Source organism: Pteropus vampyrus, unplaced genomic scaffold (genome assembly GCF_000151845.1).
Source record: "Pteropus vampyrus isolate Shadow unplaced genomic scaffold, Pvam_2.0 Scaffold74, whole genome shotgun sequence".
Taxonomy (NCBI): Eukaryota; Metazoa; Chordata; class Mammalia; order Chiroptera; family Pteropodidae; genus Pteropus; species Pteropus vampyrus.
Genome location: NW_011888855.1, coordinates 7404730 through 7429577, shown reverse-complemented (window position 1 = coordinate 7429577; position 24848 = coordinate 7404730). Strand labels below are relative to the sequence as shown.

The window sequence follows — 24848 nt, the reverse complement described above, 5'->3', positions numbered from 1 at the left end:
GAGCAAACATCTTCAGGGAAGGTGAGAGAGTGACACAGAGATGAGTAAATGACTAATATAATGGTCCCCCAAATCCACAGTTTCGGTTTCCACAGTTTCAGCTACCCACAGTTAACCACAGTCCAAAAATATTAAATGGAGAAGTCTAGAAATAAACAATTCATATGTTTTAAACTACACACTGTTCTGAGTAGCGTGTTGAAATCTCACGCCATCCTACCTGGGACGTAAGTCATCCCTTTGTCCAGAGTATCCACACTGTATACCTACCCACCCGTTGGCCACTTAGTACCATCTCAGTTATTGGATCAACTTTTGTGGCATCACAGTCCTTGTGTTCAAGTAATCCTTACTTTACTTAATAATGTTACATTCACATAATTTTTATTATAATTGTTATTTCTTTGTTGTTGTTAATCCCTTACTGTACCTAATTTATAAATTAAATGTTATCATAGGTATGTATGTATTTTAAAAACATAGTAAATATAGGGGTCTGTACTATCCACAGTTTCAGACATCCACTGGATCTGTGTTGGGGATATGTGTTGGAACATATCCCCTACAGATAAGGGAAGACTAGCATATAAGGAAAAGTGGATTCAGTCTATTCGTTTATCTTTCTGAATCTCAGTTTCTCCATTTGTAAGTATGCTGGTAGACCTTCCATCACGAGGTTTTTACAAGGATTGAGAGTGATAAGCAAGTAGAACATCTGTCACCCACTATAACTGGCAGACTTCGATGTGCAGGAATATTAAGTAAATTTTAAAGGGCATCTGCTAAGTCTCAGATGTGTCTCATTCACCTCCAACTAAAGTTGAGGAGTGTGCGTTAGAAGGCTCACTGAGCTCAGGGTCACCCATGACAAACCATAGTCATCATAATCCCCCAGAGATGGTCACCTAAGGCTCTCTCCGGTAAGCCTGGGCCAGGCCATGACCCTCCTCTGTGTAGCTATTCATATCCACGTCATCTCCGTCTTCCTGGCAGACACAGGGTCTCTTTGTCTCTTCCATCTGCAAACACCAGGCTTGCTGCCTTCCAGCCTGAGTGTTTAATGCAGGAGATAAAGATGTAACTACTTGATCTGGTGTATCTCCCCTTTTTATGGCCAAGCTAGCTGAAAGAACCCAGAGAAGTGAAAATCTCCAGTGAAATGATGCCTTGTATTCTGAACTGCACTGGACCCAGAGACATGCAGAGGCTCTGGGGCAGTACACTCTAACTTGCTCCTAGCACAGGGAGCAAGGACCAAGAGCTGGGTCAAGCCCTTTCCACTTCTTTGCTGTATCCTTCCATGCATTTAGCTCTAGATAGGCATTACCACCAAGAGATGAGGTCTTGTCTACTAATAGAGAGGTTTGTTTTTTACCAGGAACAGACATCAATATTCAGAGATTCCTTGTTCTTGAGAAAGAGACAATAAAGTTGATGGAGCAAAGAGCCAAAGATTCAGGGAAACTGTGTTGCAGCGACGGGACTACCAGAGTTGAATGGGTCCATGTGATAAGGTGACCCTTCTTGTCCATTTTCCTGAGCCCAGTGTCCCTTGAACCTCCCACTGCTGGTTCATCAGGGCTCTCAGAATCTCTTAGCTGGGACAAGCCACGAGCAAGTTTATTTAGCATTACTCTCGTGCAATCCTGAGAGTGGATCCCTAGCCTCCTCTACCTCACACTAGTCAGTGACCACATTTTCTTTGTTCATTGCCAATTTCATTGCCTAGTACATAGTAGGCTCTCAAGAAGGAAGGACAGAAGGAAGGAAGGACAGAAGGACGGACGGACAGACGGAAGGAAGGAAGGAAGGAAGGAAGGAAGGAAGGAAGGAAGGAAGGAAGGAAGGAAGGAAGGAAGGAAGTCAGGGATGGAGGAACACACAACGCAGCTCTTTGTGTCACCACCCAGCTCTGTGCTAGGTGCCAAAACCTAGAACATTCAAAGTATCTTCCCCGAATTTTTCTCCATGACAATCTGACTGAGCTAAGCAGTCATTCATTTTTCTTTCTAGCATTTCCCTTCTTTTCCCTAAATTTTATACATATTAAAAATGGGCGGCCACTCTTGTCTGAAAACATTTTCTTGATCCTTTTCCTAGCTAACAAACATTTACTTACCTCATTCTCTAATGCAAAGTGACATTCTGATGCAGCAAACTGGAAGGAGACAAGAATCATTAAATCAGAAAAATGGCCGATCTCCTGCAGTTTGCTAGGCTCCCACTTACTTGCTGAGGAATCCAAGCTCTGGAAAAGCAAAACTGCACTATTTACCAACTATCAGTTACCAACCTAAAGCTGCTGTCATTAATTAGCACTGAAAGTGATGTTTGTCTCTTGTGTCCTTTCTGAATAGACTCCAAATAGACTTGTTTCAGTTACAAAACCAATAAGAAAGCCTCTAGAGGAAAATATTTTGGGAGAATAGTGGTACGAGAGTGACAAGAAATACTCTTTTGTCCAACATTTTGGATCATTATCTGGAATTGATGCAGTCTGTTTGGGGGAGAGAGAAGTTGGCATGTTACTAGAAAAAGAAGTCAGCCTCTCAAAGATAATTTAGAAAGGCATGCCTAGGGAAGAAAAGAGAGAACTCCAGAGGCAACACGATAAAAAAAAAAAAAAAAAAAAAAAAAAAAAAAGGTCAAGGTCCAATATTTTTATTCAATAGTCAAGTAATTTAAGGAGCCATGATTCAACATACAAAAGGATTTGTGGTAAGAAAGAATCCTATTAGATTTAAATTACATTTGGTTTTTAAATTTACAATTTAATAAATTTCCCAGCACATTAAAAAAAAAAGCACACCCATATACATTTTTTCCCCAATTTTAGCACATCAGTTGTATCTTTCCAGTAAACTTCCTGTGTAGAGCAATTACTATTATGGATTGGTGGTAAATGACTGAAGCGTTATTTCCACCAGCCTTAAAAGTTCATTTTTTTACTACTCCTCTCTCAGAATTGAAGGACTGCTGCTTTGAAAGAGCCCAGGATGGGCTCTGGCAAGCATGAGAATCAGAGAACTTGACTGAAAGACAGATTCCTGGGTCTCATCCCAGGAATTCTGACTCAATAAATCTGTGACAGGGCCTGGTACCTGCAGTTTTAGCAGGGATCCAAGGTGACTCTGCTGCAGGTGGCCCATGGAACACATGAATTCTGGCTTAGAGAAGATGTCCTCTAGGCTGTTGTGTCAAGAGAAATTGCCCTGCCTTCTGGACCCAGCACATTCCCTGCTTCAAATGCTCTCCATATCACACTTGGTGAATAGGTACTGATAAATACGACTGTGCTGGGCAAGCCAGTCTGTGGGGCTCAGTGTGACACACCTCTGATTTCTCTTTATTCTATTAGAACGATTACAGGAAGTTATCTATGCAATGCAAGGATTTTGTGGTGGGCGTGCTGGACCTATGCCGAGACACAGAAGAGGTGGAAGCAATTTTAAATGGTGACGTGAACTTCCAAGTCTGGTCCGATCACCACCGTCCAAGTCTGAGCCGGATCAAACTCGCCATTAAATACGAAGTCAAGAAGGTAAGCTTCCCCACCTCTCCTGGCCTTCCCACCTGGCAGGACTGCTGACCTAGCTTTGTGTTCATTAATATTTTATGTTCTCACAAGGTGACAGTAACAACACCAATTACTCAACTTCTCTCTAGACAGGGAACTGCCAGTCTGGCAGGACTACTAAGAGCTCCTCTCACCATCCTGTTTCCCTTCTCCCCCAGCCTATCAGGAGAGAGAAAAAGAGCGTGATAATCATTCTATGAACAGGCTTTGAGCCTCGAGAACCGAAGAGATTTTTTTCAGCCTCTAACCACTGGTAGGGACAATGTCACTATGAGTGTTCCCATCAGCTAGCAGGTCAATACCCAAGTTTTCATCAGAAACATATTACTAAGGTTTTTCAACAGTATGTATTGAGCTTTTTCTGTGTGTCTAGGAACTCGTTATGTAGAAAATGCTTTAGTGTCAAGGCTTTTGTGGGATCCATGGTTCTGGGAGGCTTCGAAGAATTTCACTCCCAAGGCTTATGAAAGTCCACAGTAGGAAGCTTGAGTCAATTTTCATAAGAACAAGCTTGTTCCACCTCCTCAATTGACCTCAAGGTGTCTTTAATGGCCACTAGCACCCAGTAGCTCTCAGACCCACAGTGGCTGGTCAGACTGAGGTCCTAAGGACCAAAACTCAATTATGTGTCCACTTTGGATGTACTCTGGATTCTTTAGAATGTGCTCTTATGTTATATGATGTCAATTCATCCTCATGAAAACTGCAGAGCTCCGAAGATCATGTGTTTAAATATGAATGTGCTGTCTACATAACAAGATAGCTAATCAGTCTTTCAGAATTTATTTTTTTTCCCTAGCTATTTCACAGGGTCAATACTGGGGATATTTTCAAAACCCCCAAAACAGCCTCTGGGTATTTCTCCCCTTGCCTGATTATCTTGTTTGGGGTGAACCATCCTTTAACAACTCACATGTATCTCTGGAATTCATCTAGAGAGAGCTTCCAAGTTTGATAAAATCTTCCTGCCCTTTTACTTTTAACAATAACCAAAAATTTTAAGAAAAACAGTTTTTTTAAAAGATTCTGAGTCCCAAAGATAAAACTGATAAATCATGGGAAGGTGGCCTTAGATTAATATTCAAAAGCATAGATTGATAGGAGGAGAAGAGTCAGGCTGCAGTTTCAAGTACAATCCTATTTTCTGAACTTAGGGAAACTCATTTTTTAGCCTACCCCAAGAACTCACAGAGGTTTTTCATCAAAGTACAGCAATCTCTCCTGAAGCTGCTGAGATATCCATGGCCTTGAAGGTCAAACAAACCCTGCTGTGAATGGTAAAGATGGGTTTGAGCTTCCAGAACCAGAAGCATTTCCTTCCTTCCCCAGGCCAGAGCATCTTCCTGCTTCCCAGCAGAGGGTGAAAGGTGAAGCTGTCTTTGAAAAGCCAAAGAACAGGTGCTTGGCATTTGTAGATTTACATTCACAGTTTTAGATATTTAGGAGCAATTCCAATAACCTATGAAATGTAGGCATTCACAATTTTTCTGAAACATAAATCCAAATCTCTTAGCAAAACGGTCATTGAAGGTAGATGAGTCAGCTAGTCCAGAAATCTGGCCACCACTTCAGAGCTACATGTTCCCCCTCATTGTCAACTACCAAGTACAAAATGGCTGTGGTGATGAATGCAAAGAAAAAGTGAAACTCTCCATGAACATGACGGTTCGGGCCAGAATAAAAAGGTTTTATGAGGAAAATCATTTACTCTAGTGGTATTTGACGAATAGGGGGTCGTAAAGGTCTCAGGAAACAGCCATCATGAATGTCAAGTGCCTGCTGCAATCCGTACGGAGGACGATGATAAACGACCCACATAAAATGTCAGCTTTGCTCATTTCAAAGACCTCCCATCTCTTGAACCGTGTATGCCATCAGGTGACAGCAGACAGACTCACGGTTTTCCTCGACATTTATTCTATTGTTGTTTACCAGTGAAAATGTCCAATATTAAAAAGGCTTATTACTATTATAATGAGAATTCAGTTTTAATTTCTGGACTTTAGCAGGCTGGCCTATGTACAATCTAACCCTGGGTCACTGAGTGAAGGAACAACTAGCACCGAGGCCCATTCACGAATACACTTTCACAACTGAGATACACACACACAGTCTTACAAATGAAATATAAAACCATGAAAAATTCCTAACACTCTGCCCATGTGATATCAACTCGAACCATTAATTCACTGATCAAAGCAAACTAGTTGTTCCTGGTAGTTTCATGGGCTGGTAATAGGTGTGACCTTAAGAAAAGGTTTTGTGTTCAAACAAGTCAAATAGACTTCTTTGTTAAAGAAATTACAGAACCTTTAATATGCATTGATACTCTAAAAAAAAAAAAAAGGGAGTATAATATCTATTACTTAACCACGGAACTCTATTTCTCATAGAACATCTGGTGAAACCAGTTGTCCACGTAACAGTCTTTGGGAAACTCTAACATAGAATCAGCCTATATATCTACGAAGTGCATAAATCTGAATGGGGTGGGTGCCACCTTGTGGCTGGTACTGCACCCTAGATCCTGTCCTTCATCTGAATGTCTGCCTCTCTTCAGGCACTACCCTAAAGCCTGGTCCCCTGGCTGGCTCAGTCGTAACGTCATCCTCCATTAGATAAAGACAATAGTCCCACCATGGAACATGGGACCACTTGGTAACAAGGAAAGAATCATGAAGTAAGTGTCAGGAGATCAAATTTCTAGCATAATTCTTACAGTTACTAGCCATGTGGTCTTGGGCAAGTCTTTGAAGTTCTCTAGGCCTCATTCCCCAGCTGCAAAATGGACATATGAGTGTGTCTGCTTCGCAAAGTTTTCTGTGAACTTTCAAATGAACTGATATGAGGAAATGCTCTAGAAACTAAAGTTCTCTGCAGCAACACGAGGAAGCATCACTGCTGTCATTCAGTGATGTCCTCCTTCCTTGGGATGATAGGGATCCTTTTATCCCTGGAGACATTCCCTAGCTTGCCCTTTGTTATCTCCCCAGAGAATACTAGAAATGTTCCCCCGACTCCCCCGTGTAAGGACATCATGCTTATGGCCTAAAATGTCTCCCAAAAAGACCAAAGGCCCCATGATGACATGGTGATTCTCCATGACCTCTACCTTAAAAGGGTAACTCAGTCTCCTCAATAACCCATGTAGATGTGTCATCTGAAATGTTAAACACTGTGTCTGGAAGGCAGTGTTGGAGAAGTGGCTAAGACGGTACTCTCTGAGGTTAATCCTGGTCCAACCACTTATTCATAAGATCACTTGAGCAAGTCACTTAGCCTCTCTGTGTCTCACTTTCCTCATCTATAAAATTTGAAGAATAATGCTTACTTCATAAGATTACAAGAATTGAATGGGATAAAGTATGTGTGCCTCACCAGCCTGTGGGTGTGAATGAGGCAGTATTAATTCACACGTTGTACTGTCCTAGAGTGAATGCCCACGTAAGACATTTCTGTTATCCATCTCAGTTCATCCCAACTTTTAAAGGTACAGTCCCCTCAGAAGCCAAACTTGCCTCAGGAAAAAGCAAGGATGCTTCTCTTCCTATGCTGAATCACACTTATGCTCAAAAGTGACTCCACTGTGCCTCATGGATAAAGAAAACAGCTTTAGCCTGAAGCACCCATATATAGAGGCATTAGTCTTCTCCTCCAAGGCCAATCCGAGTAACAGACATCTTGCTGTCTTCTCCATTTCTATCTATCTTCTGTCCCCAGGGAACCATGCCTAAATATCCCTCTTTTCTCATTCTGCATATCAACTCTAAATAAATGCTTAGGGCACTTCCATCCTACCAGCTGAAAAGACCTAACATCTCTGAATCTGTTTTGGCTCAGTTGGGCCCAGGCTGCACCCATAAAATAAGCCCAGTGCCTGGCAAGTGGTCATTGCTAAGTGACCAGTCACAGAGACCCAGATACAATCCTTGGTGCTCTATTCAACTCGTCTGAGGGCACACATCTGGGCCCTTCACTCTCATGCCTCCCTCTCTCCCTCTTTATAGCTTCTTCATCTCTAGGCTTAAAGGGAAGTTATGTTCTTTCTCCTGTATCACTTCTTCCTTCTTCCTAACTCCAAGTCTGTCTTAATGAGGATCAGGTGAATCTCCTGTTCACCGAAAGAACTTTGCAGGCCTGAGTCCTGAGGGCTCAACTGCCAAGAGAGAGTGAGACAAAAAGACCCTAAAGGTCCTATTTTACATGGTAGAGGCCGTAACTCCACCTTCAGAGGAAGTGCATGCCCCTTTGGACATAACTAAGCTACATAACGTCTGCTACAAAAAAAAGAAAAAAAAAAAGGAAAAAAAGAAAACACGAAAATTTCTGTCAAAATTGTATTATTCCTATTGCAGAAAACATATCTCTTATCAGGCAATATCACCAGTAAGGATGGTAAGTTCAATCTGACAAGCTGTTTTAGCCATCACCTCTGAGCTGTACAGACACTCATCAGCTTGCTGGGGATCCTGAAGAGAGAGTCTTGCCCTGAAAGAGCCATCAGAGCGGTGGGTGAGGTAAAGACAGGTATGCTATGACTACCGCAGCAGCAGCCCCTGCACTTCACTAGCCGAGCAAAACAGAGTTCACAGCAGTTACCTCTTTTGGACTTCCAGTTCTAGCACCCTGGCATGTGGCTTGATCTGGGGAATCTAATCAAGGTGCCAGCAACCTTTCCTTCAAACTCCTCACTCTCCTTAGGAAGCAGCTCCATTCTGCTGAGCCTTCCAGTCCCTGGATTTTCGAAGGTGTCCTTTCCTGACTCTGCCAAGCTCCTGGTGATTCTTGTCTCAGAAAGCTAGTCTCACATGAAATAAAGACCTGGGACAGGACATTGGGAGGGGGGAGGACTGCAGAGAGAAACCCTCACTAACCCTACTCAGTAACACAACTCCCTTTCTTCACACTGTTGCACTAAGGAAATAATATGCCTTGCGAGTTTCGTACACTTATTCACTCATTTAACAAGCATTCAGTGCTGTCTGTGATACCACCAGCTCTGTGCTGGGCAGTGCGGGGAGACTGAGAAGACCAAGACCCAGGTCTTGCCCTTGAGGGGTTCATGTAGCAATAGAGAGAGATGTGTGAACAAAGGTTTGCTATCCCGTCTGGACAGGGCAAACAGGAATGGGAAGTGGGCAGAGGAAGCACTGACCAGCTCAGTGTAGACCTTGGGAAAAGTTTCCCAGAAGAGAAATGCTTAAGACAGGGCTTAAAGGATGAGAAGTGCTGAATGGGATGGCAACTTAGGCAGAGAAAGGTGAAAGTCAAAAAGTCACAAACACCTAAGAGTGGCATGTGCAGGGAACATGTTTAGAGAGGGATGAGTGTTTCCCTGTGGCTGTTTCACTGTGGGAAAGAAAGAGAGTGGAAAGCTTGTCAGAACCAGATCCCGGAGGGCATTACATGCCATGCACAGGCACTTGGACTTTATCTTGCTAGCAGTATCCAATAGAATGTTCTGTGATGATGGAAATCCTCTATTTTCTACTCTCTAATATGGCAGCCTCTAGCCTCATATGGCAAATTAGCACTTGAAATATGGTTGATGTAATTATGAAGCTGAATTCTTACTATTTTAAAATTAAATTTCAAAAGCCACATGTGGCCAGTGGTTAGCAAATTGACAGCATAACTGCATACCCTCTCTCATACATTCAACAAGTTTCCACTGAGTGACTATAAAGTATGCTGTGCTGATCACTGGGGACATGGTGGTGAATAAAAATGACATAATGTTAGTCATCACGGGGAAGACATAGTAATCAAAACATAAGACCAATAAATTGTAATACTGCAATTAAAGTGAGTGTTGTAAATGTGTAGAACGTGATATTATCACTTCTAAAAGCAGATGTGACCTGATCAGGGAGGTCAATGATGGCTTCTCTGAGGAATTCAGGCTTGCTCTGAGAAGAAATGAACCAGAGATGGAGAGGACATTTCTGGCTGAGAGAACGTGTTCAAAGGCCCTGTGGTGAGAACATAGCATGTAAGAAGAAATGAAAGAAGGTGAACATGGTCGAGCTACAAGGCATGAGCAAGAGTGGGGTGTGAGATGAGTACAACTAAGCAAAGAGAGACCAGACCATGCGGAGGTTTGTATACCATGCTAAAGGATTTTGTTTTTGTTCTTTTAAGACTAGGAAGCCATTTACAAGCCAAGTGGTTGTAAAAATGTGGCTAGATGGAGAGACAGCTTTTCCTCCGCTGGATATGGATGCAGCATTATTTGTTGGGCAAAAGGAACAGGATATTAATCAAGACAGGTGAAGTTATACTATGTTGACAGGCAAAACCAAAGTTGTAGTGGCTTCTAACAAAAGGAGGTTTATTTATTGCTCATCCTAGTTCTATCTAGGAACAGAATCCACTGAGGAACCCACGCTGATAGAATAGCCACCACCTCAAATGTTTCCACCCTGCTAAAGGGAAATCCAGCTCTGGACAGTCTTGTACCAGCAATTAAATACTGTCACCTGGAAGTGACACACATTGTTTCTGTTTACAACTCATTGTTAACAATCAGTCACATCACTCACCCCACCACAAGAAGGGCCAGGGTATATAACCCTGCCATACATCTGAAAGGGGAGAAAAATGGAGTTACTTGGCAAATAGCATTAATAACTACCGAAAGGAGAAAAGCTGAGGAAATGCATATTGAAGTTAGTCTTAACTTCTCTGTAAAGAGGAAGCAGAATCACCTTCTGAGGTAGAAAGCAGCCTGAAAAAAGTTTTTTAAAAATTTCAGAAAAAATTCTGTGGGAGATGAGAGAGTGAAACGGTAGATCCAATAGCCCAGCCAAGACTGGAGATTGTAAATTAGTTGGTATAGCCTGTGTTCTTAATAAAAATGAAAAATCTCTACCAAAAAAAATGGTAAGACGTCAAGTCAGTGTCCTCCATGAACCTCAATTCTCTGCTGTCACCTTCATTTCAAAATTCCTTCATAGACAGAAGTGCACAAAATGTGCCCACAGGGCACAGCACCCAGAAGGTTCCCCTCAGAGAAGAAAGCTGAGGAGGGAAGAACAAGCTTAGAAGTGAGAAGGGGGGCCAATTCCACTCACATCACCACTCTGTCTAACCCCAGGAGTCTTTGATTCTTCCTTCTAAAAATCACCATCTTGTGAACATTTTATAGTCATGCTGTAAACGGGCCCATTTTTATATCTGGAAAAACTCACAGGAAGAGAAAATAGAACCTGCTGGGTTGCAATATAGTGTTATGGCTGGAAGCCTGCCTGCTCAGGCTCTCCACTTACTAAATATGTGGCTTTAGATAAGTTACTGAATCTGCTGGCCTGCAGGGCCCTCCCAGGTAAGGCAGACACTGCTCCAACTTGCAAGAGCCTTCTGGCCTAAATCTGTGCTATGAGACACAATGAGGCCCAGCAGTAGATGCACAACTGGCTGAACTCCTCGTCCTAGCATAGTGACCATGGGTAGGGACACTAGAGAGAAGGCAGATGACCTCTGCTGGAGTTCTGTTTCATTTCCTCCAACTGCACAGAGCACAGGGCCAGTGAGCAAAGGGAACCTGGGGACACTGGGGTTTCCTAGAGGACGTCTGAGAGGTCAGTCATAAGCTCACATGCTCTGAGCTGACATTCTCCCCATTGTGCTTTCCTGCTGAAGCATCATTTTAACAGATGCTCATCAGAGGTAAGAAGATCAGAGTTGTCAGAAACACAGTCTGGCTGGTCAGGCACTACACCAAACTGCACCACAGGGTGCCCACTAGCTGCCAAACGCGGCTGGAATCCACTGGTGTCGAAAGCATCAGTCAGCATCCTCTTTGGGGATTCCTCTTGGCACTTCTGTAACCCTAGCCTGGCCACGTGGCACAAAAATGATTAATGTCCATTCATCACTTGGCTCAGAGGGGTTATCTTTTGCATAGAAAAGTTTTGTTTTCTCAAACAAAAAATCTCAATAAGGACTAATCCAAGTATGTATATGTGTGTGTATATATGTATATATATGTGTATGTGTATGTACGAGTGTATATGTATATGTGTATGCATGAATGTATGTATGTGTATGTATGTATATGTATACGTATATGTGTGTGTGTGTGTGTGTGTGTGTGTGTGTGTAATCTCCATCGCTTTTCTGCCTGGAAAACTCTCAGAAAATGAAAAACAGAACGTGTTAGACAAAAGTACAGTGTTGTGGCTGGAAGCCTGACTGTACATGTTCAAATCCCTAATCCCTCAATTGTCCTACTAAATACATGGTTATAGACAAGTTTTCTGTCTCTGGGCCTCAATTTTCTTATTTGGATAATGGGAACAAATAATAGTACTTAATAAACAATAATCAATGTTCATTAACATATATAATGTAGCTAGAACATGGTAAGTGCATAATAAATGATACTTAATGGAAGCTGCCTGCCATGTTGGCTTTACAAGCAGAACTACCCTTAAGACTAAACAAGGTGTCTCAACCTCAGCACTACTGACAATTGGGGCCAGATAGTTCTTCACTGTAGGCACTGCCCTGTGCATTACAGGGTATTTAACAACATCCCTAGCCTCTACCAACTAGATGTCAGTAGCGCCCTCCCCGCAAGCGGTGGCAACCAAAAATATCTCCAGACAAAGTCTCTAATGTCCCTGGGAGAAAGGGTGAGGACAATATTATCCCTGTTGAGAATCTCTAGGATAGTTTTCAGGTTCTAGAGCATAACCCCTTAACCATAAACCCCTGAGAAGAGAGACTACAGTTCTCCAAGGATGCACTGCATCTCTCTAGACCAAAGGCATGGTTAGATCAAGCTCAAAGTCATTATATCTCTACAACAATCTAAATTCTCAAACTTAGCTACACAACAGAACCACCCAGAGCTTTCTAATCCAATTCTTCTAAGTGGGAGCCCAGACATTGTGTTTTTTAAAGGCCTTCTGATGGTTTTAACTTTGTAAAGACTGAGCTTCTGGAAGGTGGGACCTTTCTTCATTCATCATCTTGTTTTAGAAGACAGAGCAGGCTGGGTGGTGAATAAATGAATAGATGAGTGTAAAACGTGAAGTCATAGACTTTACTGCTTCTCCAAGTATCTGTAATTCTCCTTGTGATTAAAAATCTACATAACAGAATTCACATAATGTTCCAGGCTGGCTTCAGAGTATGGGGCCATCATCTCCATTCCCTTCATTGCTGACCTGTGTCTCTTTTGGGTTAGTAACTCTGGAAAAGAGATCTTTCTATCCAGAGAGGCCCTAACACTGGCTCTGTCCTGGCAGTAATAGGGATGGAGCAGGGTGGGTGGCTCCCAGGGTAGTCTTGTACTGTTAGAGAGAGGAGTAATGGGGCCTTGTCTTCCAAAGAGGAGACTGGATCATTGAGTGCTCCTCAGGGGGCCAGGAGTGCTCCCTCCACTTACCAGCCTGAACTGCCGACCCACCCCCACAACCTGCCTGGCTCAGCTTTAAGAGAAAAGATGCTTCCTCTCTGCCTTTCCTCAGGCCTACTGTGAATCACCTGACACATCTTTCTCTAAAGAGCAGATACTACTGCACATTTACAAAAGAGACTTCAGATCCTCAAAGTATGAGTGGTCACAATAGGGCAGAAAACCATTGTCCTTTTGGATATTGTGCTGTTTTGTTTTTTGTTTTTTTTTTTCAGCTCTTTCAATATATAAATATTTGCATGAATGGATAATCCTTTAAGGTTTTTTCTTCTTGATTACCATATCCCCTGAGCCATATTGCCTTAGCTTGTATAACTCTTTATATTCATCATCTGCTGCATTTGTTAAGATAGGCAGAGCCAGGTTATTATTACATCTTGATTTGGGGGTTAAAAAGAAGAGAGGAGTCTGAAGAGCATTCAAGGGGGGACCATAAATCCCCAATGCAAATCAGAGGCGTTTACTAGCTCAAAGTGGAAAGAACAAGAGTCATTTTCAAATTGTCAATTTTATACTAGAGGCAAACGGATATCAGAAATTATAGTTCCCCCCATCCTAAGGACCTGCAACTAATTCCAGTACTTAAGCTAAAGAACAACTATACATTTGTCTCATTTCTGTACTAAATGCTCATATGGATTCTAAGTCTTAATGAGCATTTGACCTTTTATATATTCTTTCCATTATATACTATAATGCATCATACTTTTATCAACATTCATCTGCCTAAGGTCACTTGTTAATTTCTTGATGACAGGGGCGTTTTCTACATATAATTGTGAGTGAAAATCTCTGCATAATAGAGATGCTTTCATTTGTGTAATCCAGCCATAGTCATATCTTGCCTGGATGATTACAATAGCTTCTACCTGGTTGACCTACCTTCTGTCCTTCCTCACTCCCCCCTCCCCCACTCCACACACACAAGCAACAGTCAGAGAAATTTTTAAGTAATCAGATGATGTCATGCCTTGGTTTGAATCTTCCATCTAAAGGTAAATGAGACGGACACAGTTCCTGCCCCCAGAGAGTCATAGCCTAATAATTTTTACCACTAGAAGCAGTGCCTGAAATGAGGGTCCTTGTGCAAGGGCTCCTTGTGATCTCAGGAGAAACCTGCAACAAAGGGGGCAGAAGGATGGGGCAAGAGAAGCAGCTAAGCTACGGTGTGGTTTCAGTGAAGCCTAACTTCAGCCTGATCTGGGGTGGGTGAGAGTCTGGAGTGTGAGGAGCACGAAAGACATGCCCTGTGCCCTGTACTGAGGCAAGGGAACTGGCCTTTTCTATACCTGTACCAGTCAGCTACAGGCTGCCCCCAAGGGGAGGGCATAACTTCCCAGATATTTCTGCATCCAACACCTCTAGCAGCTGGGGAAAGGTGCACCTTACTGGTAAAGGAATCTTGGCAGGCTGCCACCACCATCTTCTTGGCCCTAAAGCGCTTAAAATCCAAACTACTAACCATGGCCTACAAGATGCTGCATGGCCCGGCCTCTGCTTTCCTCTCTAAATTCACTTCACGCCAAGCTCCCTCCTGCTCATTCGTCTCCAGCTACAATGCCTGCCTCTCCATTCCCTAAACACTCCATACTAGTTCCCACCCCAGAGAAGTTACTAATTCCTTTCCCTCAAATCTCTGCTGGCTGGATCCTCTTCATTGTTCAAAAATCAGATCAACTAACTCTTTCTCAAAGAGACTCTCCTGACCACCCTATCTGAATGTAGTCACTATGCTGCTTCCTCCCTCATCAGCCACTCTCGACCCCAGTGCTCTCTTTTGTAGTAAACAACCTTTGTTTCATCTATTTACTAGTTTATTGTCTATTTCCCCCAATACAGTAAACTCTGGCAGCAGCTCACCAGTCTCCCTAGCCTAGAGCAGACCCAGGCAATTAGAAGATTCTTAAAAATATTTATTGAATTTGATAATTGAATGAATGAATGAATGCACCATGTTTGAGTTTTCTTTCAGTTCTTATTTTTCTGAAATATAACAAAATCCCATGTTCAAGTTGAGATACATTCCTAGAAGCTGTTGAGGAAACTCTCAGTGTTCTCTTGAGAATCAAAATGAGATAAATAGGAAAGTAGCCTATGATGAACTAGTAGGTATTAGTCATTATTTGTCTCATTCTTGAACTCCTACGACTATTGGCACCAAGTCCATGGAAACTCAGATTATGGCTGACAGTGTTATTTTGGAAGGAAGGAAGGAAGGAAGGAAGGAAGGTCATTTAAATATAAAACAGCATTGCTTGATTAATAAAATTTGTAATGTTTTGATCATGTTTCTTCAATAATTTACTTCAAGTTGCATCCTGAATTACACATTAATTAATTGTTATACTTAATATTCTATAATAAACCCATCTGATGTATTATCGTCTGACCGCTTTGCTTCCTCCCCTTCTGACAGATATTAGATCTTGATGGACATACTTGCAAGCTTGAAGGAAAGAACAATCATAGGTGACACCAATTAGGGGCTAAATCTGTGGACATTAAAAAAGATAAGTAGGACCCAGCCCCCTGCCTTTAAGAACTTACATCCTAAAAGGCTACACAGACTGAACCTAGTCCTTTATCAGACAAGGAAAGAGTAACTCAGGCAAAAATGATGTGGGGAAACTTCAAAGAGGAAGAAGAGGTAGCTTCTGAGTCAGACCCTGAAAGGTGGGTCAGAGATCAAAAGAAAAGGGGGATGAACACATGCTAGATGAAGGAAACAGTGGGCAAAGCATGAAGGCGTGATAGTGTTTGAAGAATTACAACATGGTCAGGATGAATGCTTAACGGAAGAGAGGAGGCCGAGGAGGAGGGGGCAAAATGATGTGGGAGATCAGCAGCCTGGGGTTGGAGGAAATCTGACCTGCTGGTGAAGCCGGCAGGCTGTAATGGGCTGTGGCGGGGCATGGAGATGCACCTTCATTCCATAACAGAAAGGGATCCCTAGAGATTGATTATCTTTGCATTTGCCTTTACGATTGTACCTACTGCATTTATCGCACAAACAGTATTATAACAATAAGAAAAATATTTAAAAGCTAAATAATCTACAATCATATGCTATATATGCAGTTGTTTTCGTTTACAAACTTCCACTTCTTACCCATACGAACATATGTATTTTTATATAGCTATAGGATAATTTTGTGATTTGATTCACCTAGCATCAGAAGGTAAATCTTTTTCTTTTTTTGTATCTTCTCTACTGATGAACACTCACTTTTTACAAGTATTTATATTTGATTATTATCACCGTACACAGTACTTTCTTTCCTTCTTTTCTATTTCCTAAAATTGAAATTCTGAGAGTGACGCTGAGTCAAAGGACACAAATATTTGTGAAACACACCTCAAATGTCTATACTATTTTTCAGTGTCAACAGTATTATACAACTGAACTGGTTTCTTCAGTACTTCACAAGCATTAAGTAGCATTATGTTTTTTCCCCTCTAATTTAGTAGATATAAAATACCATCTTATGCGTATTTTCAAATGCATTCTCTGGTCTCTAGGCAGATGAGTATTTCTATGTGAACTCAGCCCGCCCACAGCCACTCTACACCACAGCACCATGATCCTTCAGCATTTCCAAACTGGAGCTTTGATCTTTTCTATGTTGATGTGTATGGCACTTGTGTAATATAGAACTTTTGACCCATTTGTGGCCTGGTCAGTGGTGTGTCACGACTGTAGGTCATCTCGCTTTCATAACTATGACAGTCCTAGTAGTAAGATTTAATAGTATCAATGAGAACAAGGACTAGCTAAAACACAATTTAGAAGAGTCCAGTGGATGATGAGCACTTAAAGTAAGGCAATGGCTATGCTCACAAAAGGAAGGAATCTCTGTAACTGTTATATTGGAGGTGAAAACAGGACTTTGCAATCTAGGGCACAAGTTCAACCCAGAAGCTTCTATGAGGGTCTGGCCTACCAACCACAAGATAAAAGGCTTTACACATATTACTAATTGTCCTAACAGAGACTTCATTTGGGTGAGGAAGGGAATTGGAGGCCATTTAGGAGCCTGGAGGACTTTGTGGCAGAATGGGGCAGCACAGAGCCCTGGGCCCACATGGATGAGGAGATGGAGTGGGGGCGGACAAGGAGAGAAGAATCAGGACTTGAGACGAGATGCTCAAAAAGAACAGCTCTCTCACACTAAATGCCAGCCCTGTCCCCGCTCTTTGTATGCATACCACAGCTTCAATCATGTTTTCTCCATTTTAGTGGTGAAAGAGGGAGAGCAAGTCATGGAAAACTAAGCAGCTGGTAAGAAGCAGGGCAGGACTCCAACTTATACTCCTAGTCCCAAAGCCTGTTCTTTAACGACCACACTGTGCTGGAACCAGCAGGGCCAAGACAAGATCTCCCTGCCTAGCAGGCTGCCAGAGAAATTCCCAAAGGGAGCAAGTAAACCCACAGAGCAGGCGCTCTTGCTCGAGTCCACAAGTCCTGTGCATGAAGGCAGAGCAGCACCAGAAACTGGAGGAGGGCATCTGGCTGTGTTAACTAACACAGCCAAGTTCCTCAGACATACTTAACCTCTTGCTGGGTCCTCAACTACCCCTTCTTATCCAGTTTCTCCAAATTATTTTCAGTGGACTCAAAATGACACTTGATTTTCTAATAAGGATCCTCATTCAACGGTCAAAAAGGAGCTGTTAAAATGTTCACTAATTTGGAAGCTGCTTTCAGTAACTATCAGGCTGAAATTTAGTGAAATTAAGACCCATTAGGGAGGATTTATAAAGACGAAGTTCCAACAACCAAATCCATTAGCACCAGTTACAGATCTTTAGCTGATAACAGACTACTTCCCAGAGAAAACCGAAAGTGTACTATGAAGGTACAGGACATATACATGTATTTGCTGTTCTTTTATAATTGTAATTGGTTATTACATTTATAAACAGGGCACACATATCCTGAAGGTTCTTCACATGGCTGTTAAAGATTTCTTCCTGAAATAATTGAATCCTTCCCAGATAATCAAACAATGCAAGTTTCTGCTGGAAAATAGACCTTACAACATGATTTAGAAACAAGACACTATGCGGAATACTGGTTAGAATCATGAACTCTACAGTGAGAAAGCCTGGGGTCACCTTAGACAATCACTTAACCTGCCTTTTCCTTCATCTTTAAAGTGGGGTAATAATATCTACCTTACAAAGTTCTGATACATAGTAAGTATTGGATAAGTGTGGGCTACTGGCACATTACGAATGTTATCTTTCAGGGATTATTCTGATCCGTAGCAGGTACTAGTTAGGAAACTGACTACATATTATCTGGGTGGCAGGCAAGGCACAGGTCATCCAAGTTGTTATATTCTATTACTAGAAAAAAATTTATTTCTAACCTTAATCTGCTCTGTCAGAATTATTTGATTATTAAAATTTTATAATATTATACATGTATACATATGTACTACTAAGTGAAGAAACAGGTACAACTGGTATGAATTTGCTTCATGACTATCTGAGATAAGAAACCAAACATCTTAACTGCTACTTGGTATAGATGAAATTCTGGAGAGTGTCTGGGTGGTTCATATCCTGACTGTTCACATCCTGATTGTGTTAGACAAGTTACTTAGCCTCTCCGGGCCTTACTTAATTAATAAATGAACATTACTTAGAAAAATGTCTGGTGCATCATAAATGCTCAATAAATGTTGGCTTTCATCATTTTAAAATTTTTCTAAATCATGTGAAACCTGGCCCAGTTCTGCCAGCAGAAAATTCTGTCTCAGTTACTCTGGGGCATCCTCCTCTGTGTCACACTATAGTCCTAATGACTCACCTGTGTACCCAAAGAAGGGCTCATGGCCTATGCTCCACTCCTTGTGGACACTTGATGCACCTGACATGCATTAATCACCACCATCTGTTCCAAGCTGTGGTTCCATCTTATTCATTCAACAGTTTGGTTTTGTTTACTATAGTAAGATACTATAGTAGGTGTTGGGAATATAACAGTAAAAACAAAACAGACAAGAATCCATTGCCTATTGAAACTTCCAATGAAGCAAGATCTCTGGGCCAGATTGGTGCTGGGACCCTCTCCTTCCACAAAGAAGCTCCTTAGGATAGATGAATCCCCCTAGCACTCTGGAATGACTCCAATTTGGGGTCCTTATACCTCCAGGGCAGAGAGTTCAAGTGGAATCAGATGTCTATACTCCACGGAAACTCTCAAAGTCCGTCACTTCCCCTCCGTCTCAGAAAGTGTCTCCCCATCGCCAAGTACTCTCCTCCAGTTCCTCCCCTTCCCTGGGCCTTGATCTCTAAAAAACTGCCAACATGTGGTCTTCAGACCCATTCCTAAAATCCCCAGAAACAATGAACCTCCTCCTGAGCCAGGACCACCAGGCTCACAGAGCCCTCCCGTCCATCTCTTCAGGAGATAGAAGGCAAACCACACTACTCATTCTCCCCTGACGAAACTACGCTCCCCCCCACCACCCAAAAACAAGACAGACTCATCTCCCAGGCAGGTTATTCAGACTCCCAGTGATGCAGATGGGGTCAAGGGAGGAGGCATCTATGGCTCAGAGGGTGGTAGGCAGAATCTGGTCTACAGAGGTGTCAGAGAGAAGGAAGACACAGGGTCTGATGACCAGAGGAAATAGACAATTTTGAAAGCAACTGCAAAAGAGTTCAGGTGCCCAATTTCAGATGCTCTGAAGGCCACAGGGAAGAAGACCAAGAACACGGAAGAGAGCCAGCTGTGATTAGGAGGGATAGTTCTTCCCCTGGGAAGGGACGGGAGCAGAGGCATCAAGAGCAGAGGACAGGAGCATCAAGGCAAAGAAGAGGTGAGGGCTGAGGACAGAGCTCTTGCCCAAGAGCCCCATGGAGGAGGAGACAAGATGGAGTGCTGGGGACTGGGAACTGAAAAGTTCAACTTATCTTTTGGAGCATAAAACATAGCAGCTTAAAAAAAAAATCATGCTATTTGGTTACAATTCCATGGGTCAGCAAATCAGGCAGGACTCACGTAGGAAGTTCTTATGTGCATCAGCTGGAGTCATTTGCTCAGTTGTATTCATTTGGTGGTTGGGCTGGAATGGAAGATGCCAGAAGGCTTCATTTAATTTCTGGCACCTCAATGTTTCCTCATATAATGTGTCTGTCTGTCTCTGTCTCTCTCCCTCTCCCCATTCATCTCTCTATTTCTCTCCCTCCCCCTCCCGCTCCCCGTGCCCATGGCCACATTGGGCTTCCTGATAGCATAGTAGTCTCAGGGGGTTGACCTCTTATAAGGCAGTTGCCTTCCAAAAGGGAGCTTCTCCAGGAGTGAATTTAGATGCTGAAGATCTTTAAGGCCCAATCTTGGAAAGCCTTGCAGTATCACTTCTGCCACATTCTATTGATTAAAACAGATCACTGAGAGCTAGCCCAGCTTCAAAGGCAACAGGAACAGACTTCGCCTCTGGAAGGGGGAGAGTAGTGGTCACACTGCAGAGTATTTGATATGGGAGATACTACTGCCACCGTCTTCGGAAATGACATCTACTCCAGGAAGAAAGAAGGGTTAGAGTTCCTATTTGTGAGGGTGTATTGCAGAGTTCAGGAAATGAGCTGGAAGATTCATTCATTCAACAAGTATTTACTGAGTGCCTACTATGTACTGGACACTCTTCTGGGTACTATAGATAGAATGCAATAAAAAAGTCCTTTCTTTTATGGAGCTTACTTTCTAGTACAGTGACAGATAATATATGCATAACATAAAGTCTGGTGGTTACTAAATGTTATTAAAAAAAAAAAAAGTAAAGCAGGGTAAAAGGACAGAAAGGGACTGAGTGGTGAGCAGAGGGAAGACTTCTATTTCGGTCAGGATGGTTGAGAAAAGCCTTGCTCTGTTTCAGGAGTCGTGAGAAGGCCAGTGGGACTAAATCATAGTGAGCAAAGAGGAGAGTAGCAGGATGTGAGGTAGCAAGAACCATATTATCCAAAGGTTTACAGACACAGAAGGAAATGTGTTTTTTTTCCCCCTAAGCATAGTGAGCAGCTATTGGTCTGGTATCTTGTCCAGCTGAAGAGGGTTCAGGTCTTGGCAGACGCCCATCCTCACTAGCCAAATAATGCCCCTTCCCTGCTCTTGGGGAAATGAGGAGAGGAGAGACTACAGAATCCATCATCCTCATATCCTCTGATTCATCCTCAGGTCACCAGGTCTCCCCTCTGGATTATCGGAGCTTGAGAGTAGTGTCTTTGTTATATGTTTGACATTATAGTGACTTGAAGCTATCCAAATCTGGTCTGGAAAAAAATGCAAAAAGAATTCTACATAGCTCCAGATGGCTTTGCAAATTAAATTAAACCCACAACTGGCTCGATCATAATTACACTATTGATCATTAACATTTAAAGAGATTGCAATAGAATCCTGGACATAGCAATAAATTATCATTGTCTACTGGGCAGGTTCCATGAATCAGGTGCTCCTGGAGCCTTTTGAGACAGTCTGATGCTGTTATTTAAATGATGTTGTTCTGCTCTTTGATAAGTGGGAGAACAGTGGCGGCAGAAGTAGGGGCAAGTGTGCAAGCACACACAAGCTACGCTATGTGTATCTGGCCCAGATATCTAAAAATAAAAGTCTGTTACAACTCCCCCTAGCTCCTAAGGCAACTTGCTTTTCCAGGTTATGTTTAGTCTCCATCTTAGCATGATGCAAGACCCCTGAGGGGCTCCCATTTGTCATCACTCCCCAATGGGCCATCTACCCTGAGCTACCTGCACCCTCCTGATACACCAGGCTCTGAGGCATCAATAACAACAACGACAATTTATTAAGTGCTTAATCAGCGCCCTTCACCATGTCAAGTGCTCTGAATGCATTCATTCAGTGTCCCATCAATACTGTCATCCCCACTTTACAGATGAAATAGATCCAGCTCAAAGGCAGAGCTAAGATTCAAACCAAAATCTGACTCTCCAGCTTAAACTCTATGCACCACCTTCTCCTCATCATACCCTGTCTCAGTGTCCTGATTATAGCCTTCATGGCTCAGCTCGAGAAACTATCCTCTAGGAAGCCTCTCCTCACTGTCCCTCCACATTCTCTCTTGGTTTGGATGCCAATTCTATTATTTCATGACATCCTGAGCTACCCCCTGTTACGGCATTGATTGAGCTACACTCAATTTACCTGTTTACCTATCTATCTCCCTGACAAGACTTTGAAGGCCATGAAAGCCAGGACATTATTTTCAACCTTTGTGTTCCTGGTGTCTGGCTCACAAGATATTTACTGAATAGATGGATAGGTGAATAGATAGATGATAGATGATAGGTAGGTAGATAGGTAGATGTAAATTTACATATATACAGATGTAACCTTAATATATCACAATAACTTATGAGGCTCAGTTCCTACTTTTTTTTTTCATTGTTTTTTATTTTATTTTATTTTATTTTTTTAATGCCTACAGCACCTGGTATTCCTAGGTGGTCTCCCATCCAAGTACTAACCAGGCCCGACCCTGCTTAGCTTCCGAGATCAGACGGGATCGGGCATGTTCAGGGTGGCATGGCCATAGACTCAGTTTCTACTTTTGAAGAATACGAACATGCGGAGAGAAAATAAGAGAGAGATTTTACTTTCCACAGGCGGATAAAAAACCAGCATTCAAATTATGACCAAAGTTAACTCAACCCATTAAGAAATTTTCTATACATATCATGACTTGAGGATTGGCACCTGAATAACAAAGGGACTACTGCCTCTTCAAATACCAAACCTAAGTGTCAAAGGGATCTTTGCATTGGTTGCTTAATATTCATACCCCTCATTTGACATCTAAGAACAGGAAGCCAGCAGTCACCTGCATGACCAGAATGTGCCTTCACCAGAAATAAATGCTACATGTTTCCCAGTGTTTGAGGTGTGATGAATTTCCACATTTTCCAGAGAAGTGAAAGAAACCAATATCTACTAAGTGTGTGGATAAGGTATATGTCAGGCTCTCTAAGTAACAATGTCTCTTTAAACATCAGAGAGTAGAAATGGGCAGTGTGACATATGGAATTAAGAGACACCCCTTAAAAGTTTTCTAGATGTGAAAAATTATGGTAGCTGTTGGGGATGGGGGTTGTTCATCATAGACACTCCGTATCTCTTGTATAGGGCCCAAAACCTCATGAAAAACTACTTGAACACTGTCTACACTGGGTTTAACTTTTTTGGTCAGGTTGATGCTAGGAGGTGGAAGAGCAGAAAATAAGGTTGATTTTTAAGGAAATTCTGATAGAAAAATTCCCAGAAGTGGGGAGAAGTCTGACCAAGACTTGAGTGCAGGGGATGAGCAAGGGTTATGAGCTCAGTGGAAGGTTGTCGTTGGACCCTCCCCAACCTCTCCACAAGCCAAGATGAGCTGTGCATAGGAAGCTAAGAGCAATGGCTCAGGATTTAACACCTCTCTCCATCAGCTTTTGGGAGGCTAACTCATATAGCCAAATAGGTAAAATGAAATAAGACTAGTAATTCTCCACTCAGAATCATCAAAAGCAGAACCATGGAGGCCTGAACTCTGAGCAGGAGGAACTGTGGAAAAATGGAAGGCACTACTTCACCCTGGGTATCACTTCCAGCAACTCTCTTGGGGTACTGCCCTCTAGGAAAGACGAACATGAGAAGAGACAGGCGTTTCTGGGATGAACAGACGGAGATCTGGAAATAGCATGATGGAGAGCAAGTGGCCATTTTTGCCAAGAAAGAAGATGCCCCACATACCAAGGAGGCATTCAAGGTCTTGAGGAACACAGTACCCACTACCATGTGGGAGCCCACCAGCCCAGCAGCAGAATTGCAGGATAAAGTCAGCAACAGAGAGGAGAGCATAGGGCAGAGAGCTAGATGTACTTCACAGTGGCATGGACCAGCCCAGGAGGCTCCAATGCAAGCAGAACAACAGATCACAGAGCTGGTGGTGAGGCACCCAGATCAGAACTATAGAGAGGCAATAACAGCTATGCCTGTGCACTAGACCAGCTGCCTGGGATAGATAGCTCAGAGAATATTCAGTGACCGGTAAAGTGACTTGCACAGGGTATTTGAATCAAGCAGAAATACTTGGGAGGCGGCAATCATAAAAACAACAACAACAAAATCCTGCCATCCAACCTGAATAGGCTCTGAAACATTAAAATCTGGGAATTAACAAGCTTCTAAAGGCAGAAGCCTTCACCATCTTGCTCATTGCTGTGTCTTCCATGCCTGAAGGTGCTTGGTGCACAGTATCAATAGGCATTTACTATCTATCTGGTGGATAGATGGATGCATGTCTGCCAAGAGGCTAAGTTTGTACTCACAAGCTGCCAAGATCTAGAACAGCTAGGCCATACACATGCTATTTCTAATTCTTGAACCAATGACTACGTCATTATTTCAGCATTTATGTCTCCTATTACCGAAACACTGGTAAGAGCAACATTTTGTAAGTGTTGAGAAATCAAAAATTTAAATTAAAAAAGTGACACTAAATCTTGAGTATGTTTTAAATATAAAACTATATATGCAAATAAAAGCAACAAGTAAAAATAAAATAGCAAAACATACATCAGCATTATAACATAAATTTATAGGAAATGAAATTAATTTCAAAGTGTTATTTTATAATAATTACATAAAATTAAAATGTAAAGTGTGGTTTTAAAAAGTAAAGTATATCAAATACATCATTGCTAAGTTATATGCACACTTCTCTGCAAGAAAAACTTGGAAAATTCGAAATCATAAAAAGAAAGATATAAGTAAACTCTAAATATCTCCCTCTGATTCCTTTAATCTGTCACTAATCTAATAATTTAATCAATAATTTAAGA

The 24848-nt window shown here is 42.2% G+C and overlaps 1 protein-coding gene and 1 non-coding gene across 4 annotated transcripts in view; one reads left to right on the top strand and one right to left on the bottom strand.

The window, feature by feature from the left end:
• TRPC7 (transient receptor potential cation channel subfamily C member 7) overlaps positions 1-24848 on the top strand; it is a 128200-nt gene that overhangs the window by 37811 nt on the left and 65541 nt on the right. Inside the window, exon 3 of one of the 3 annotated variants that reach the window (XM_011362362.1) lies at positions 3359-3541. The exons of the other annotated variants lie outside the window; for them this stretch is intronic. Coding sequence (XP_011360664.1) covers positions 3359-3541 — 183 coding nt within the window. The remainder of the gene's footprint in view (positions 1-3358; positions 3542-24848) is intronic. 3 annotated transcript variants of the gene reach the window in all.
• On the bottom strand, positions 22448-22566 carry LOC111741153. The gene has a single exon (XR_002780916.1). It is a non-coding gene; the product is annotated as a 5S ribosomal RNA (ribosomal RNA).